The sequence below is a fragment of the Acipenser ruthenus genome, chromosome 30 (assembly GCF_902713425.1).
Source record: "Acipenser ruthenus chromosome 30, fAciRut3.2 maternal haplotype, whole genome shotgun sequence".
NCBI classification, from domain to species: Eukaryota; Metazoa; Chordata; class Actinopteri; order Acipenseriformes; family Acipenseridae; genus Acipenser; species Acipenser ruthenus.
In genome coordinates, this window is record NC_081218.1 from 15,351,429 (window position 1) to 15,369,349 (window position 17,921).

The window sequence follows — 17,921 nt, forward strand, 5'->3', positions numbered from 1 at the left end:
CTGTAGATCTCTGCAGTTCATCCAGAGTGATCATGGGCCTCTTGGCTGCATCTCTGATCAGTCTTCTCCTTGTATGAGCTGAAAGTTTAGAGGGACGGCCAGGTCTTGGTAGATTTGCAGTGGTCTGATACTCCTTCCATTTCAATATTATCGCTTGCACAGTGCTCCTTGGGATGTTTAAAGCTTGGGAAATCTTTTTGTATCCAAATCCGGCTTTAAACTTCTCCACAACAGTATCTCGGACCTGCCTGGTGTGTTCCTTGTTCTTCATGATGCTCTCTGCGCTTTAAACGGACCTCTGAGACTATCACAGTGCAGGTGCATTTATACGGAGACTTGATTACACACAGGTGGATTCTATTTATCATCATTAGTCATTTAGGTCAACATTGGATCATTCAGAGATCCTCACTGAACTTCTGGAGAGAGTTTGCTGCACTGAAAGTAAAGGGGCTGAATAATTTTGCACGCCCAATTTTTCAGTTTTTTATTTGTTAAAAAAGTTTGAAATATCCAATAAATTTCGTTCCACTTCATGATTGTGTCCCACTTGTTGTTGATTCTTCACAAAAAATTACAGTTTCATATCTTTATGTTTGAAGCCTGAAATGTGGCAAAAGGTCGCAAAGTTCAAGGGGGCCGAATACTTTCGCAAGGCACTGTATATATATATATATATATATATATATATATATATATATATATATATATATATATATATATATACTTGTTTAATTTCTGATGATGAATGTGATACAGATTCACATGTATTAATGTTTAAAATAAAGAGTCTTTGGTATGTAATTGGTTATTTTTCTTGGGTAAATACAGCTGAAGTAAGTAATAAAGAAATCTTCAAAATGCACAACTTCTGTAAAGTTCCTAATGAAAGCCTGGGCTATTAAAAGACATATTTAGTGGTTCCTAAATTTATGGGAGGAAATCATAGAGGTGAGACCGGGGGGCATTCATCTGAAAACCGTTCTTAGAAACCTGTTGAATTCGAAGAATTTACTGTGACTAACCCAATATGACAAATATATCACATGTATTAGAGGTAGTAATTTCCAGTACAGCACTCGATAAAACAGAAGAACATAAGAGAAGTTCGGGAGCGAGAAGAGGCCGTGTGGCCCATCAAGGCTCGTCGCCCTGAGATCAGTTTTAATAGGATGTTGTAATAAAATACTATTATAATACAAAGACATTGAGAAAGACTGATTCCAAATGTGTCTCAGTGAATTTATTACGTTTCTTTAAGTATTTCACAATGATATAGGTGTATAGGAAACCTGTGTGGAACCGTTGGAGATGAATTTGGTTCAGATATTGCATATTGCACTGAAATGAGAGCTCGGTGCCACTGATAACATGGTACCCCATTGGGCGTTGGTTTATGTGATTCCATTGGTACAGCAAAATGTGAAGATATGTGATATATTGTACTAGACCCAGCTGCACATTCAACCACATCATTAAACCATTGAAATAAACAAACAAAACGAATAACTGAGCATGCATTGCAGAGATACGTCTTTATTAATGGGTTCAAGCCAATGCAGCTGAAACAGAGTCTGCATTGTAGAATACAAGCACAGGTTCTGCACAGTACAGTCCCAGTTACTTTAGTGCACAAAGCTGGGAGTCCCACTTCAGAACTGGTACATGCACTTGAAATATAAGCAGGTATTACAGATGCATTGTCCCAGCCTGATCCTAATCTAGTACCAATAGCAGGTCTCTTCTTTAAAGAAAGCATTATTACAACACAAAATACCACGAGTAAAAAAAGGCAGTATTTTTCTTTGGTTCATTTTTTTGTGCATGGTCAGGATGGTAGCATTGACTGTGTGCAAGTTAACTGCATGACCTTTATGGAAGCAATATTAGTGGATACAATACTAGGGACAACGATGCTGTGTTCCGGCGATAATGCTTATTATATCTGTATTATGTTTATAAAGAAATAAGGTTTGTCCCAGATTGACATTATTATGGAAAATATTAGGACTGTACTGTCTGTAAGCCTGCCAATATGATTTAGAAAAACAGTTATCGATCCATAATGCAAAATGAATTGTGTAGATGCAGTTTATATGCAGCTTGTATGATTGTTGTCTGTTTTTACTTAGCTTGCTCTGGCATCCCCCTGGGTCCAATTATCCTTGTATTAATTCTTCGATGAATTTCCTGCCCAAATTTGTTCCCCCTGTTCTTGCCATGATATACAAAGATTTATCCTTATTGCCAAACACGTTTTTAAAAGTTAACAGTTCACCGTTACTTTTCTTTTCATTTCGTATCAATTCTAAGAAGTATCTTGCTAACATATCCATTCCTGGGACACGACCACTTTTTGGTGTAAATTTTTCAAGGTCTTTATTATTTAGAATGGCGTTTATCATGAGGTCATCAGGCACCATGGCTTCTGCTACCTGTGTAATCATTAAAAACTCCACTGCTGAGCGCCTCTGTTGGGCTGAGAACCCATTCCAGGAATCAGTATTTAGGTCTGACTCTAGCATCTTCAAGAGAATGCCAGCCACTTTAGAATCTGACATTTTGCCTTTAAGAGGCGCCACAAGGTCACAGTACTTTGTGTATGATTCTGTGTTTTGATTGGTATCGAAAGTTTGCACGTAAACTTGATTTTTTGTTGTAGGAAATCCTCGACTAAGCTTTACTTTGCATGTGTTTCCAGGCAAGGGCAGAGTTAACATAATATCAGCTGTTTTCACGTGTCTGATATAAGTTAAGGCTTTTAGGATAGATTCAAGCTTTTGTGCTTTGTCGGTTACAGTATATGTTTCAATGTTATTATCTTTACCAAATGTCCCCCAGTTCTTAAGATTTCCTATTTGCGTCTTGATGTTTGTTTTAGCTTCCTTAAATCTTTTTACTATTATATTCTTTATCTTTGTAGTTAAAATATATTTGGGTTTTTTGTGCTTGGTTATGACCTTTTTTATTTGTTTTCGTGCTGGATTTTTATCTGATTTTTTCTTTATGTCTTTGACCCTTTTCTCATTGTCAGCGCTGTCTGGGAGGAGGGCCTCCTCAGTCAATAGGCCCCTGAGTTCGTCTTGGTTATTTCCAGCCTCTTCCTGGATGGCCTCCCTCACTGCAGGGTCCTGTTTGAGACTCCAGGGGGCGCCAGAGAGCTCCTCTTCAGTGCTGAGGCAGCCCAGGAGCAGCGCTCCCAAGAGCGGCAGGAGAAACACAGACCACTTCATTGTGACAGTCACGAGGGAGCTGAAACAACAGGATCAGTGTCATTCTGTAGAAAATCAACTCCAAATGGATACAAATTTAGCACATGGGACAGAACGGAGGCAGAATTGCACTAGAACAGTACACACGTGTTTTTACTGGTATACTGTAGAAGGAATGCACAATCTTTCTAGGACTCTCCTTCCCTCTAAGCTCCATGCATTGTATCATGATCCTGTGACACTGAAGACTCCCCTTCCCTCTAAGCACCATGCATTGTATCATGATCCTGTGACACTGAAGACTCCCCTTCCCTCTAAGCTCCATGCATTGTATCATGGTCCTGTGACACTGAAGACTCCCCTTCCCTCTAAGCACCATGCATTGTATCATGATCCTGTGACACTGAAGACTCCCCTTCTCTCTAAGCTCCATGCATTGTATCATGATCCTGTGACACTGAAGACTCCCCTTCCCTCTAAGCACCATGCATTGTATCATGATCCTGTGACACTGAAGACTCCCCTTCCCTCTAAGCTCCATGCATTGTATCATGATCCTGTGACACTGAAGACTCCCCTTCCCTCTAAGCACCATGCATTGTATCATGATCCTGTGACACTGAAGACTCCCCTTCCCTCTAAGCTCCATGCATTGTATCATGATCCTGTGACACTGAAGACTCCCCTTCCCTCTAAGCACCATGCATTGTATCATGATCCTGTGACACTGAAGACTCCCCTTCCCTCTAAGCTCCATGCATTGTATCATGGTCATGTTTGATTAGTTGACTGCCAGGTGCTGAGGGTGACTGTCACTTTACTGTTCAGCACCTCACCTGTCTTTGCTCCCCCTATTATATACACAGAGATATAGACTGATACATTACCTGTGGATTTCTTTCTTGGTTTTGGATGGCTTGGAGTCTTCTCTTGTTGAGTCTGGGTGATGCTGGCTCTTACTCTGTATCCTTTATACCCTGAACCAGGCAAACCCCCTGGACACTTTCATTCACAGCATGAGGCCACGTAGTGACAGATAATCAAATAGTGTGAGATAAGCATCACACTGGTTCAATAGAATTCTTCAAACTATTACAGTAAACTCTTCATTTGTCAGGATTACATTCAAAGCTGTTCCTAGTTATTTAAATCGTGCATCACGGAATGTATGGATGGGATGAAGGCAGGCATTGTGTTGTATGTCTTGCAGTATTATAGCACAGGGAGTCTCCGCTGATAGAGTGCTGCAGTTGTGTCAGTTGTACACAGTCCACAGTAACTGGACTCTCTGGTATTGAGCCGTGTATCGACATGATATGAAATACTTCAAAGAAGTAATATTACCGATGGATGTAAATGAATGATATGTGTTCTTAATCGTCATGTATTACTGTTTCTGCACGCATGGACTTTTGCCATAAAGTCACAGCAGCATATTAACTGAATATCAGAAGCCTGTGCAACTCAAAAATGAACCCCATACCCTCCTATGTACCACAAAATAACCCCCAGACACTCCTATATACCAAAAAACAGCCCAGCTACCCCAAGCCCCCCCCCCCCAGCCCCCCCCCCCCCCATCCCAGCACATTTTAGATAGAGATTGCCGGTAAAATGTGATGAACGTATCGTTCCTTGAATGCAAATCTGTCAATCAGATAGTTGTCCTTTTCTTCCTTGTATTCATTGTGGAGATACAAATTGGATTATCCCAAGCATGTATGATGATGCCACATGATTTGAGTCTCAAATGTTGTGTGAAAAGAAAAGATAAGCTTGCATTAAACCATTAGTGAACATCTGTTTACTGGGAAAAGAGACACTGCACAGGATTGCTACTGTGCTATATATATATATATATATATATATATATATATATATATATATATATATATATGTGTGTGTGTGTGTGTGTTTGTGTGTATATATATATATGTGTGTATACAGTAAGGTCTCTCCTTCAGTCTGTGTGCTTCTCTGCTGTCATCCATCTCACTCCCGTGTGTGTGAGCAGATATTAATGGCAAAGTGACCTTGAGTGTGGAGAATGAGACGCTGGCCCTGTCATGGCACTGCAGCGATCCGGGAGAATGCAATCTCACAGATAAAGCAGAAACACAATGTTACTGTGTTTATTTGTATTTGTGCATCTCTCACTGCAGCACATAGCTGAAGAAATCAATCTCTGAAAAAATAAATAAATAAACGTGTTTGTGAAAAATGTTCTTCTCCGTGCTCCAGCTTGCTTCGCTTGGTTTTTGGGGTCCCCTTGCCGAAGTCCCAATCCGTTCTCAATGGGGTTTAAACGAGGTTAGAGGAGCTGGGACAGCGTGTTGATCTGCTGTTAGAAACCGTAAACTCAAAGGCCTTGGCCCTGCTGCAATACAGCATGGTACTGTACCTGACTCTGAATCTAATGGCAGAGGATCTGCAGACTGTATTTGAAATGCCAGTATTTACCACAGTACAGTTTGCATTGTAACTCTGCAGTTTTCTCATGCTTTTCCCAAGGTTAGACGTCTGCAGCATTCATAGTTTGCCATGTTTTTTTTGTAATGTGTTTTGCCATACCATAGGGGCTTATCTATGCCTTGGCTTTCACAATGCTTCAGTACAATTAGCTATAAGGATCTGTGAACCAAGGTAGCAAACCACGTGGGAGCCATCTCTGTTTGCCAGATCTTTGGGAAGGTGCTATGAAATTAAATGGAAGCAGTATCTCCAACCATAACCCTAACCCTCACCCTCACCCTAGCTTCAACCTTAACCATACCTCCAATCCTAACCCTCACTCTCACCCTCACCCTAGCTCCAACCCTCAGCTCAGCTTCACCTTTTCATTCCCCGAGCCTGCCTGCCTGCATGTCTGCATGGAACTTTCCGTTCAGGAGTGCTCGTTAAAGATGAATAATCCTCATGCATGTTTTAACAGAGGCTGCTTCTGACTACAACCTTCCAGCTGATGAGCTCTCCTGCAGTTTCACTTACCCACAAAATACCGGTCTCTGCACAGCGCCCTGCAGCTGGTAGAACTGAAGCATCCTGTCTGTCACACTCCTACAGGAACACATTCCTCAAACACTTTGTTCTTTTGCATGACATGAATAGTTGATATGCAATGACCCATTTATTGATGCAAAGACATGCAATAGGAAAGTGGATTTTGTTAAATGCATTTTATGTCAATTTCTTAAAGCAGGAACCTGTATTAATCTTTATAACTATATATATATACAAGAGCAGCAATTGTGACTTATTGTGGATACACACGTGTTATTTACTATAGGAGTCCTGGAGCAACATACTTTTCAATAATATATTATTATATATGCTCCTAAAGGTAGGAATCTGAGAGATGGCAACTCATTGCATCTCAAAGTCACGTCTCTCCTCTGCAGACAAGCACAGCGCTGCAGTAAGAAAGAGTCCTGTTTGCAGGTGTTCTCTCCGCCCCCTCTCCCACTCAGCAGAACTGCACGTGCTTCTGCCCCTGTGCGGACTCGGCTGCACTGGCACTGAAGGACAAGCGTCTGCAGTGGAAAGGTCAAGGATGGAAACGCAGGTGGCAGGGAGGAGAATCTATATATGTTGTGTTTGAGTAAAACATGAATCCACCTCCCCAGTATCAGAGGGCATGGTTTCATTAGTGGAGGATATGTATGGGATGTGTTTTTCTATCTACAAATGTGGAATGGATCCCTATCAGCAGTAGATTGAGATGAAAGCGATTTCAATGGCGGCCACAGATGAATAGAGTGTTGGATTTCAACTGCATGCATCTGAGCAATGGAAATATAGCACAGGATTTCACTTTGTAGCCAAGGTCAGAATCATCCTCTTCAATTGAGCATGTGAGCTCTGTCTGCCCCCTTGTGGTGATGGAGCAGTACTGCATAACACAAAGGCAGCTGTCCAAACAACATGCTGGGGAGAGGTGGGAGGGGTTGCTGAGTGGAGAATATGCTGTACATCACGCATGCTCTTTCTGCATGTATTCTATAGAGATTCCCCACACGATGGCTCTACATCACGCATGCTCTTTCTGCATGTATTCTATAGAGATTCCCCACACGATGGCTCTACATCACGCATGCTCTTTCTGCATGTATTCTAGAGGGGTTCCCCACACGATGGCTGCACATCACGCATGCTGTTATTATTCACAGAGTGGCAGCGACGCTATCAGGGCTCCTGGATATGAAACAGACATTTCATTTCGGGGGAATAATCTGTGAAGGGATTTGGTAGCTAATCCTGGAGCAGTCTGTCTGAATGAGCTGTGAGTTAAGCCTCTCTCCATTGAGAGAGTGCAACGCTCCTCCATTCATAATTCACAGCCCAGAGAAACAGAACCGCAAGCTTCAGCATCACTGGACAGCCACGGCTGGTTAACCTCGGTACAAAATGAACACAGCTGCAGCATGCAGCACTGTGTATTGAGATGGATTTCAGATGTCCTAACTCCCTTAATAATATATATATATATATATATATATATATATATATATATATATATATATATATATATATATATACATATCTCCCTGTATATTATTGATATATAGCATAATGCTGCTATATATCAATAATATATATATATATATATCCCCCTCCCCCGAATCTCTGAGCTGTGAACTCCATGCTGCGTTGTCAGTTGCTGTTTGTCCGAGTGTCCACTGGGTGGCACTGTTATGAAAGGCTGATCTGGCTCAGCATTCTGTTGCTTGGTAAATATAAAAGCCCTGTCATAAAGCCATGAACGATGGTAACTCCGATGAAGGAAATGATAATGAAACACAGATTCACAGTTTCAGTTCTGTGACTGTTTTTCCAGGTGAAGGTAGTTTCTGAACACTGAAATCCAGGACTATTGCACTGTATAACTGTAACATGAAGTTTTATACTAGTCTCCAAAGCATCAAAACGTTTCACGACACATGTATAGATTCAAATAGGGATCCTTAAACTACATTCTAACCATCAGACCTGATCCAAGCAGCCACTTATCCCAATAAACCCCAGAACAGTAACAGTAAATGACACAGGCACCTTGAATAGGGTGCCAGCTGTCTTAAGCAGCCACGCATGCTCAGTGCCTATGGTGAAGGATTTCCGTGGGGTTTTATAGCAGGGTTATTAAACCCTGCAACCCCACACTGTATCCATGCAGCTGACAGACAGGCCCCTGCACTGCAGTGTGCGCTCAGCTCACAGCCTAAAAGAGATCTGATTTAATAATTAACCAGAGCGGTGTGCTGAATATTCTGCATCCCAGTGAGCTCACTGCAGAGCGCTGGGGCCTCATGCAGTCCAGAGAGTCCTGGAGGTCACAACTAGTCAGAGCTGCAGAGCGCTGGGGCCTCGTGCAGTCCAGAGAGTCCTGGCTGTCACAGCTAGTCAGAGCTGCAGAGCGCTGGGGCCTCGTGCAGTCCAGAGAGTCCTGGCTGTCACAGCTAGTCAGAGCTGCAGAGCGCTGGGGCCTCGCACAGTGTGTGTGTTTGTGTGTATCACTGAGGGTGTGTGTGTCTATGTGTGTTTGTCAGTGTGTGTGTGTGTGTGTCTGTTTTTTGTGTGTCTCTGTGTATTTGTGTCAGTGTGTGTGTCTGTGTATCACTGTGTGTGTGTGTCTGTGTGTGTGTTTGTGTGTGTCTCTGTATTTGTGTGTCTGTGTCTGTGTATCACTGTGTGTGTGTGTGTGTGTTTGTGTGTGTGTATTTGTGTGTGTGTTTGTGTGTCTGTGTGTGTGTCTCTGTGTATTTGTGTTTGTGTTACACCAGTTGGCCCCCACGCTCCTGTTTTTCAGCAGCTGTTAACACGCATTCCCCCCAAGGCACATGATTAAACTGAATTAATTCCCCGAGACATTAACAGAAACATTTGCCGACCAGCTTGATACGGTTTTATTTGACTCTGTCAACTGCTTCTCCCTTCTAAACAGCTTTTACCAGCAGTGACTCTGCTGTAAGGTACAGAGTTCCACTTGTAAAGTACGCCTGTATCTCAGTCAATGAGCTGCAAGCCAGGCAAGCAGATAACAGCTGCCCTTGTATGGTCTCCTGCAGAAAGAGAACGAGGAAGTAGTAACTCCCTGATACTTCACAGTGTGAACAATGGAAAGAGCCTGAAGCTTTTCTATTGCTGTAAAGGGTGGAGTCCAGTAAACCCAGAATTGGGCAAGATGTTTCAGCTGTAAAACGGGTGGCAGGTTTGGGAGGTTGGGAGGTACAGAGACGCCACAGATGGAAAAGTCGATGCCTCATATAGGTGGTGCACTGCCAGATGTTTCCGTTCTGAAAGGTCATTTTAGTTGTAGGGAGAGTCTTCCCACACTGTCTTCCTGTCTGCCTTCCTGTCTGCCTGTCACGTTCTGCATGTACTGCATCGTTTCTGTTATAATTACCTAACAACGGCCCTAGGTCTTATAACTGCTTCTGTAAGCGGGTTCCCCCACTGAGGCCAGTAGGGACACAATATCGGTTTGTTAGTTTTACCTCTTGAATGACAATCCGCCCACATCACAGTGAAACTGACCCCTGTTACTATCACCAGGATCACGCTATAGTCCCAATTAAGATATTACTTTATAGATTAACACGAGAAAGCCATAAAACACATTTAATCACGCGAAACTGGAGAAATCGAAAACAGCTGAGGCATCACTGTGATGCGTCTATGAACGGCTAATGAGTTTTTTTTCTAAAACATTGTATGAAAAGTGCTGTCATAAACCCAAACAGATATGTTGTTAAATTGTCCCTTGACCTTTTTAGGATGTTTGCAGTAATTCCTAGCGGCTATTGCTATTGCTTTTATAGATCTCCTTCTTGGTGCAATGACTCGCAGTTCAGGAGCTGCTCTTCTGTTCTGTTTGCCTGTCATTGTCTAGCCTAGGTTACATACATCTATAGAAGGCAACCAGAACTAGGAGCTTCTTAACACAGGGTGTATAAATCCACTCAGAATGACTGCACACATCAGTAATAACGAAATCTATTTCAGTAATCACATCCGCTGCAGAATTACCAGGATCTCTGAACCGGTTTCAAATAATTGGTGACTAACTGGCACGCAAACGCCAGGGGACTGGAAAATAAACATCCACTGATTCCGAGGAACTTCTGGGTGTCACGCGGTGTTGAGCAAGCAGCTCAAAAGCAGAGGCATGCAGACAAACTGCCTCCAGCCAACTGGAGTGTTTACACCTTCAAACACTGGCAGAGACACGTGAAGAAACAGTGTGGTCAGGGGTCACTCGGAGGACTGCCAGTCATCCAGGGCCAGTTCAACCACCACTGGGTGAAGCAACCTGTGTTCTTAAAACACAGCGATTCATGACTTTAGAATCTCAAACTGATCGAGCCTCCATTTGAATACTCAGCGTTTAAATGAAGGGGGGGGGGGGGGGGGGGGGGGTCTGTACAGTATCATAAAGTAAATGAGGTTGATACAGTACTGCCCTGAGCTACATTGCAATGCTGCAGTCGTGCAGTGTATGTTTTGATATTAGTATTTAATATAGTTAGGAAGAATGCCATGCTTCGTTGACAGTCCAGTTTGCCTTGTTTAACAGTAGGTATACAGACACAGGCTCTATACAGAAACAGCCCTGGAAGTAAACCCGAGGTTAAAAAGGTTTGTTACGTTGATAACATGTATGTATGACCCGGGACACGCTACTGTTTTGTGGGACGCACGAATATGATACGGGGGAAGAGCAAAACATGAGCATTTGTGACGTATTCACGTATTAACGTGCACGAAAAAGACCAAACCATCTAGGTAACCTCCCTCCAAAAAAAAATCATTTCCTTAACAGGAAAAAGAATCGCTCAACTGGTAAACAACCTAGTAAAATCCCCGACGTGTATCGATGTTTACCTGTCCTTACCTGTGCGCACGCTATGACCTCATCCGACCGCCCATCCTGCGCTGATTGGCTGGTTAAAATATCTTCTTGGCGTGTGAGAAGCCTTTATCAAGTGCTTGTATTGACTAACCCTTCAGCAAACCGAGAACACCCTACCTGAGTGCTGGACATTCGGGTTGGAGAAATACATTAAAGCAGAGAGATTTCTAAGAAAAAGACAAGGTAATTCATGATTTCTCTATGAATCAAGATATTTAGACACGTACCTGCTGTACTGTAACCGTCAGGTATTTCATTATTAACCGTACTGTACAGCACGCAACGGCGGACCGGCTGTATTTAAAGAGAGTGACGAAGCTGCACGATTGAGCATTTCTGCTGCTTCGTGTATATCCGTGAAAGCCGAGTCGCGGCGCGTTGCTTACTTTATCCCTTGCACTGCGCGGTTTATTGAAATGGTTATTTTTAAAACTGTTGTGTTAATACGCGAGTTTAAGGTCAAAGAGGTTCCGTCTTTGCTATCGGAAAAAAAAAAATCAGATGGAAAACTAATGCAAGTTCTTTTTCACTTGCATGCGTTTTGCCCCGGTGTAAAATCAGTACCATTTTCTTTTTCTGAAAATACAGAAATACAAAACTTGCAAAAACAACTAATTTTTCCTCTGGGGGTGAAACGAATCCTCTGTTGTAGCACAGTGTGTGCCGCTAAGATGATGAGATGGAGGGATACCTATAATAATGTGCCTATACTGGCTGTTGCTTTGTACTAGCTGTGTTCAGCGCTGGGGTTTGAATGCAGTTTATGTTAATTTTGCGTAAAGTATTGTTTGTGAATTCTATTTAATTATTTTTTTTCAAAAAGTAAAAAGAAAAAACAGTAGAATGCGTCGCGCAAATCGGACTGCTGCTTCTGCTTCACTTCCTTGTGTGGTGTATTTTATAATTACTGGAACTATGGTTAGTTTCGGAAACCAAGAGGCGACACGCATCCTGTTGCTTGTCTGTAGTTTTCAGCTTTGTTATTCGGGTCGGGGATGCGGCAGTGAGTCCGATCGGTTCAGCGCCACTGCTGTCTGTCTGCGCGCTGCGGGGAGCGTCGGGAGAAAGCGTTTCCAACGCGGAGGATTGAAAGAACAGGCACCCCTGCACACGGGTGCAATTTCAACTCCTGCGTTTGCTTTCACGAAGCTGTCCTCGGGATACGGCCGGGTCGCTGCTGTGGCTGCAGGTGTCGTTTTGGAGGATTTGTTATTGGTTAGTCTCGGGTTTGGATTGTTGTACGAGTTGTAAACTCAACCGCAAAGGTTTCGAGTGGTCCAAGGATGAGGTCATCATCTCCCCGTTATCGTTAACTCTCTGTGTGGTGTGACCGGAGTCAGAATGCCGCGCAGTCAACAGCGCTCTCTGTTATCTGGAATATTTATCCAGTTGAATGGCTATTGCTTTGTGCTAGCATGATTTCTATCAGGAATCAACAGACTGTCTTTGTCCCAACAGATAGGAACGTATTGCTTTTTCTAAGATAAGGTCTGAGTGACGTCATCGCTTACAATGGGGGTAGTGACAAGATGGCAGATGTCAGCTGGTGGTTCCAGTTTCACAAGTTCATAAATGCACAATCCATGCAGTTGGCATTTATACTGTGCATGAAAGGCAATGAGATACTGTGCAGTGTGAGGAGTCACTAAAGCAGTATGAAATACAACATGGATTAAGAGTTTCTTACAAGTTCCTGCATTACGTATCAGTACTAAAAACCTTTTTTTAATTGTGTTTTGCTTTCATTCATGTGTCACCCAAGTCATTTCAATTAGGCATTTATGAACTTGTTGTAAAAAGTAGTGAGAGATGCAAACTAGTTTTGAAGGTGGAGTCAGCATCTGTAAATCAAAGGTACCCCCAGTACTGTGTTTGCCTTGACCATGTGTGTCTGTGTGTCTTGCAGGAGCCCCAGCATGGAGCCGACAGTGGAGAGCCTGCAGGGAGCCGCTCCCTTGGAGCCCCGGTTGCTGTCTCTGGGGCGCAAGGACGCGGAGAGGGTGCTGGAGGTGTATGTGAGGCGCAGCCTGAGTCTGACCGATGGACCGGGACGAGACAGGAAGCCCAGGGGGAGAGGAGGAGACCGCAAGGGTGCAACGACCTTGAAGGGCGAAGTGCGAAGGTCAATCAGCGAACTGGACAGTTTGGGGCCTAGCAGAGAGGTTAGCAAGGAGGTAAAGGTCCCGGGTGACCCAAAGCCTTCAGAGAGCCCAGCCCGCTCTGTCACTCCCCTGGAGAGGTCAACAGAGAAGCCCAAGAAGGTTTCCAAGAAGGGGAAGAAGTCTGTCCTGAAGAGCCTGTTCAGCTACTTCTGGAAGAAGGGCAGCGAGGAGAAAGAGGACCAGGAGCCAGCCTCGGAGGAGAAGCCAGCCCCGGTATCCACACAGAGCCAGGGTGTCTCTGCCAGTTGCCTGCCTGTGACCCGGCAGCTCTCGGAGGACCAATACACGCCCACCACCCCCCGGCCGGCCAAGCCGCTCAAGCGGAAGAGCACCCTACGGAAGACCTTCTCCTTCAAGAGCCGAGGCACGGATGCCCCAAAGAAACCCACGTTCCTGGCTCTTCGTGGCACCGTGCATAAGCAAGATGGTGAGCATTTGAACAGAATGCCAGTCTGCCACTAGAACGCACTGTAGATGTAGATTGAGCCAAACATTAATCTCGTGAGGGTTTGCAAAAGGTAACATTAATGTAGGTAGACCAGGATTAGGGCTACACTCTGAAGCGTAAAAGATTTTCAAACGTCCCAAGAACCAACCACTGTCCCATTAATAGTGTTACAACGTAGAGTGCAGGACCAACACAATTGAAAAAACATATACATAAATGAGTTGTTACATGAGGGAGCCTTTCGGCTGGTTCAGGATTAAAGATGGGTTCTGATCCCTGATTCCCCCTGCTCCCCAGCTCCCGAGACGCAGCCTCGGTACTCGTACTACGAGCAGCTGTCTGTGGCGATGGAGGACATCGTGAAGGCACAGGAGCCGGTCCTGGAAGAGATGTTTCAATCTGCTGCTCCTCCTGCAGCCGACATTGAGACCGACGGGGGGATATCTGCTTGTGGTGAGTGGAAGTGTTCTGAAGTGCATGACTGTAAAGACAGGTGTAAATAACACACCCCTCTCAGCAGAGGAAGGTACCACACGTGTTGGGTTGGGGTGCAATCTCATACAAGCACACCAATGGGCTTCAGTTAAATGCAGTCATGTCTTTGTAGCCCCCTAAGTGTACTTCGTTAGCGGCTTGACCCCTCACAGCCGTGTCTGCTGCATCGTGAATGTATTCCAAACAGCAGACGCTGCTTGTCTGGGCTTGTTGAATACACTGTGTTATTATATTTGAATTGTAACTATGGGAGCTGGAAACACAAACAGTATTGACAATTATAAAAAACCTGACACCCGCTAGGAGGTCTTCACTCTTCATGAAGGAGGTGCAGGCTTTGTGATGTGCTTTGAATAATTATCCTCATAGAATATTTCCCTTTCTTTTCAGATCAGGTTCTGATTGAGAAGATTGTCTCTTTGCTGCAGAGGGAAGGAGACGGTATAGATGAGAAGGTATGCACAGTACTTCAACAGAGCTTTTGCCATGTGACTTGTTATGATAACTGAGCAAATTTTACAATCTTCCCTTGCTAAACAAATACAGGTTCTGTTAACATTGTTTTTACAAAGTGAGCCAATCAGAAGTGCCCTGAGCACGGGGGGCGGGTTTGAGAGAGGGCGGGATGTGGAAAATAAAGAAGTGAAAGAGACAGCTGATGAAGATATATTCGAGCTGACTGTATAACAGATATCCGTGGCTACCATGTATTACAGAGTAATTGATTGTTTGGGTGTGAGAGCCCTGCTTATTGATTTGCTGTTGTATTAACCCCTTGTTTGCCGCTCCGCAGCTGAAGGAGAGCACAGCTCTGAACTCCTTCTTCCAGGGCATGACCTACAGCTCCTTCCAGCAGCTGGCTGACCTCTACGTGGAGACCTCAGAGGTCATGGGTCAGCAGCCGCAGGTGAGCCCCCCCGAGCTGGTCAAGTTTGCCTTCACGCTGGACATCACTGCCAAGGTGGCGGGCCTTTGTAACCACACGGTGAATCGCATCATGGGCTTCGGGAACCAGTACCTGCAGGACCGCTTCACCCAGTTCAGCAACGACCAGCCACGGGTAAGAGGGCTTCGTCATTCCTCCACTGCTCTTAAACCTGTACTGTGTGTGTGTGTGACATGGGCCGGGCGGGCGCATGGCTTCAAGTCAAAGCAAATGCCTTTGCTACTATTTCAGTCACTATTTAAGTCTGATTTTGTGTGTGCCGGACGAGCATAGATGGGCTGAATGGCCTCCCCTTGTTTGTAAATTTTCTTAAGTTCTTAGGATCTAAAAAAGCAGCCTTGTTAAATATTTAATAAAACACACAATCTAACACATTTCTTTTCTTGTTTCATCCCACCAGTACGTCGGTGACTACCCCGTAGAAAGTCCGGACTGAACCACCCACAGCGCTACCCAGCCACGCACAACCCCTATCACCAAGCTCTGTGGAAAGGTTTCTACAACAATGGGCTGTGCGATCACCAGGGCAGTGGGAGCAGCCCAAGAAACCCCTTCTCCTTAAAAGGAAGGAACTTAACTGCTGAATGCCAGCCAAGCTTTTAACCCCTGACAAGATGGCCGATTCATGACTTTTAAACCCCTGGCAAGATGGCTGATTCATGACTTTTAAACCCCTGGCAAGATGGCCGATTCATGACTTTTAAACCCCTGGCAAGATGGCCGATTCATGACTTTTAAACCCCTGGCAAGATGGCTGATTCATGACTTTTAAAAGGTGGCTTAATGGATCTTTCTGGTTGGCCTCCACTCAAACTACAGAGAGAAAAATACCTTCTAATGTTAAGGACGCTTGTGGATCATATGTCTGCGTGCCAAGCACGTGCTCTGGGATGGTGTTACCTGCTGCAGCCCCAGCCCAGGTTCTGTTCATTGTAATGTTACCTTGCTGTGTAAAGGCTTCGGGGCGACCCCCTTTGGTATCACAGTTTTGGAGTGCAAAGGGATTCTTTTCTGATCCACGGGGGTCTGGTTTCACTCACCTAGTCTTGGGCTACCCAACGTCATTGTAGGTAAGCTAGTCTAAGACTGGTGCTATTCAGGGTCTGTGAAACCAGTCGCTCTTCAAGTACAGCACTAGGAGGTCATCCTTGAGCCTTTTCACATTGCATAACACGCTGCCTGCGTTCACAGAGGTCTCGTGCATCCACGAACCTGGAATAATGCACATGCACTTTCTTTACACTCTATTCTATTGAGGTTAGTAGAGAGAGGAGAGATGCAGAATTTAGGCATCTCTGCCCTGAATTAGGGCTTGGTAATCTATGCTTAGAAAATTATTTAAACATTTTTTTATGTAAAAAGTAGATTTTTAGCTTATTTATATAATAATAATAATAATAATAATAATAATAATAATAATAATAATAATAATGGTGTACATTTAAACTAAGAGTTGAAATTAAGCTACTGTAAAATGTGTTGTAGTTCCACCTCATTCCACTAGATGTCACAGTTTGACTGAAAAGAAACTTCTGTAGTGCTGGCTACAGGCTATGGAAATGGAATATGATAAATTGCGTCCCTTTAATGTTTTAGGTTTAGGGGTAAATTAAAGGATAAACCATTTCCATTCCTCCTTGCAGTATATACAGCTCTACTGTTGTTGTGTTTTCGTGATCCCTAGTGCCAGGAAAAGCTATCTGCACATTTTGTTCAATGGTCATAAGAATGTCTAAATATTTAATGAGGGCGTAAGCCTTTATCAGTGAATTCTGATGTTTTTCAATGCATGAATTCCTGATATTGTTTTTTGCACATTTCTTAAATGTATGTAAATCATGACTTTAGAAAAGTCAGCTGAACCATAGAATTTTTTTTTCCAAAACCAAGAATACTCACTGCTGCTGTGGCATGCATGACATCACGTCCACAGGCTGTGTTGACAGTCCAGTTTACCCCAATGAGTGGACAGTTTGAGCCACGTCCAGCATCCCTCGGTGCGTCTCTTCATCCCTCTTGGTCTCCTCCTCATCTTGAGCATTTTGCTGGAAGTTAAATCACAAAATAACAGACATCAAGAAAAAAAGGCTTGAGTACAAACTGCTGTTCTGAGTGCGCTTTTATTTCAACACGCTTCACCCAAGACACGATGGGATTTCAAGGATAATAATAATAATAATAATCATCTTTATTTACAGAGGATGTTCATGTTTAATGTATACAATAAACTATGCTTATTATAAAACAAATAATGAAATGTGAATTGTGTGTGCTGGCATACACCAGGTCTGGAACGTGTACAACCTGATATTTCAAATAAATTCAGAGTTTTTTGTAAACCTGTGTAGTTTATTTGTTTTATTTTTATATGTAACCACAGTGCTGTTTATATCTCTATATAAAGAACCCTTACAGTGTGGAGCAACAGATAGCATCTGACTGTGTGATATTACACTCTCTATATAAAGAACCCTTACAGTGTGGAGCAACAGATAGCAATCAGACTGTCTGTGATATTACAATCTCTATATAAAGAACCCTTACAGTGTGGAGCAACAGATAGCATCTGACTGTGTGATATTACAATCTCTATATAAAGAACCCTTACAGTGCAGCAGACAGCAATCTGAGACTGTGATATTACACTCTCTATATAAAGAACCCGTACAGTGTGGAGCAACAGATAGCAATCAGACTGTCTGTGATATTACAATCTCTATATAAAGAACCCGTACAGTGCGGCAGACAGCAA

General features: G+C 43.5%; 2 protein-coding genes across 3 annotated transcripts; one reads left to right on the forward strand and one right to left on the reverse strand.

The window, feature by feature from the left end:
- Positions 1–1,510: 1,510 nt before the first annotated feature.
- LOC117430290 (uncharacterized) lies at positions 1,511–4,232 on the reverse strand. Its single transcript, XM_034911286.2, has 2 exons — positions 4,100–4,232; positions 1,511–3,252 (listed from the first exon to the last, which is right to left on the reverse strand). Exon 2 carries the CDS (start codon positions 3,231–3,233, stop codon positions 2,160–2,162), a length of 1,074 nt encoding a protein of 357 aa, XP_034767177.1. The 5' UTR covers positions 3,234–3,252; positions 4,100–4,232; the 3' UTR covers positions 1,511–2,159.
- Positions 4,233–11,103: 6,871 nt separating this feature from the next.
- LOC117962625 (apoptosis facilitator Bcl-2-like protein 14) lies at positions 11,104–17,171 on the forward strand. 2 transcript variants are annotated; one of them, XM_034907796.2, is made up of 6 exons: positions 11,104–11,301; positions 13,025–13,707; positions 14,026–14,181; positions 14,614–14,678; positions 15,017–15,283; positions 15,570–17,171. In XM_034907796.2, the coding sequence occupies exons 2-6, from the start codon at positions 13,035–13,037 to the stop codon at positions 15,603–15,605; spliced, it is 1,197 nt and encodes a 398-aa protein (XP_034763687.2). In that variant the 5' UTR covers positions 11,104–11,301; positions 13,025–13,034; the 3' UTR covers positions 15,606–17,171. The 2 variants fall into 2 exon arrangements, with proteins under 2 accessions (XP_034763687.2, XP_058860714.1); XM_059004731.1 differs by lacking the exon at positions 11,104–11,301 and adding an exon at positions 11,576–12,333.
- The last annotated feature ends 750 nt before the right edge of the window (positions 17,172–17,921 follow it).

Coding starts and splice junctions, on each gene's coding strand:
- LOC117430290 (XM_034911286.2), bottom strand. CDS start 3,233: ATGAAGTGGTCTGTGTTTCTCCTGCCGCTCTTGGGAGCGCTGCTCCTG.
- LOC117962625 (XM_034907796.2), top strand. CDS start 13,035: ATGGAGCCGACAGTGGAGAGCCTGCAGGGAGCCGCTCCCTTGGAGCCC. Junction 14,182..14,613: donor CGGGGGGATATCTGCTTGTG/GTGAGTGGAAGT, acceptor CTTTCTTTTCAG/ATCAGGTTCTGATTGAGAAG. Junction 14,679..15,016: donor GAGACGGTATAGATGAGAAG/GTATGCACAGTA, acceptor GCCGCTCCGCAG/CTGAAGGAGAGCACAGCTCT.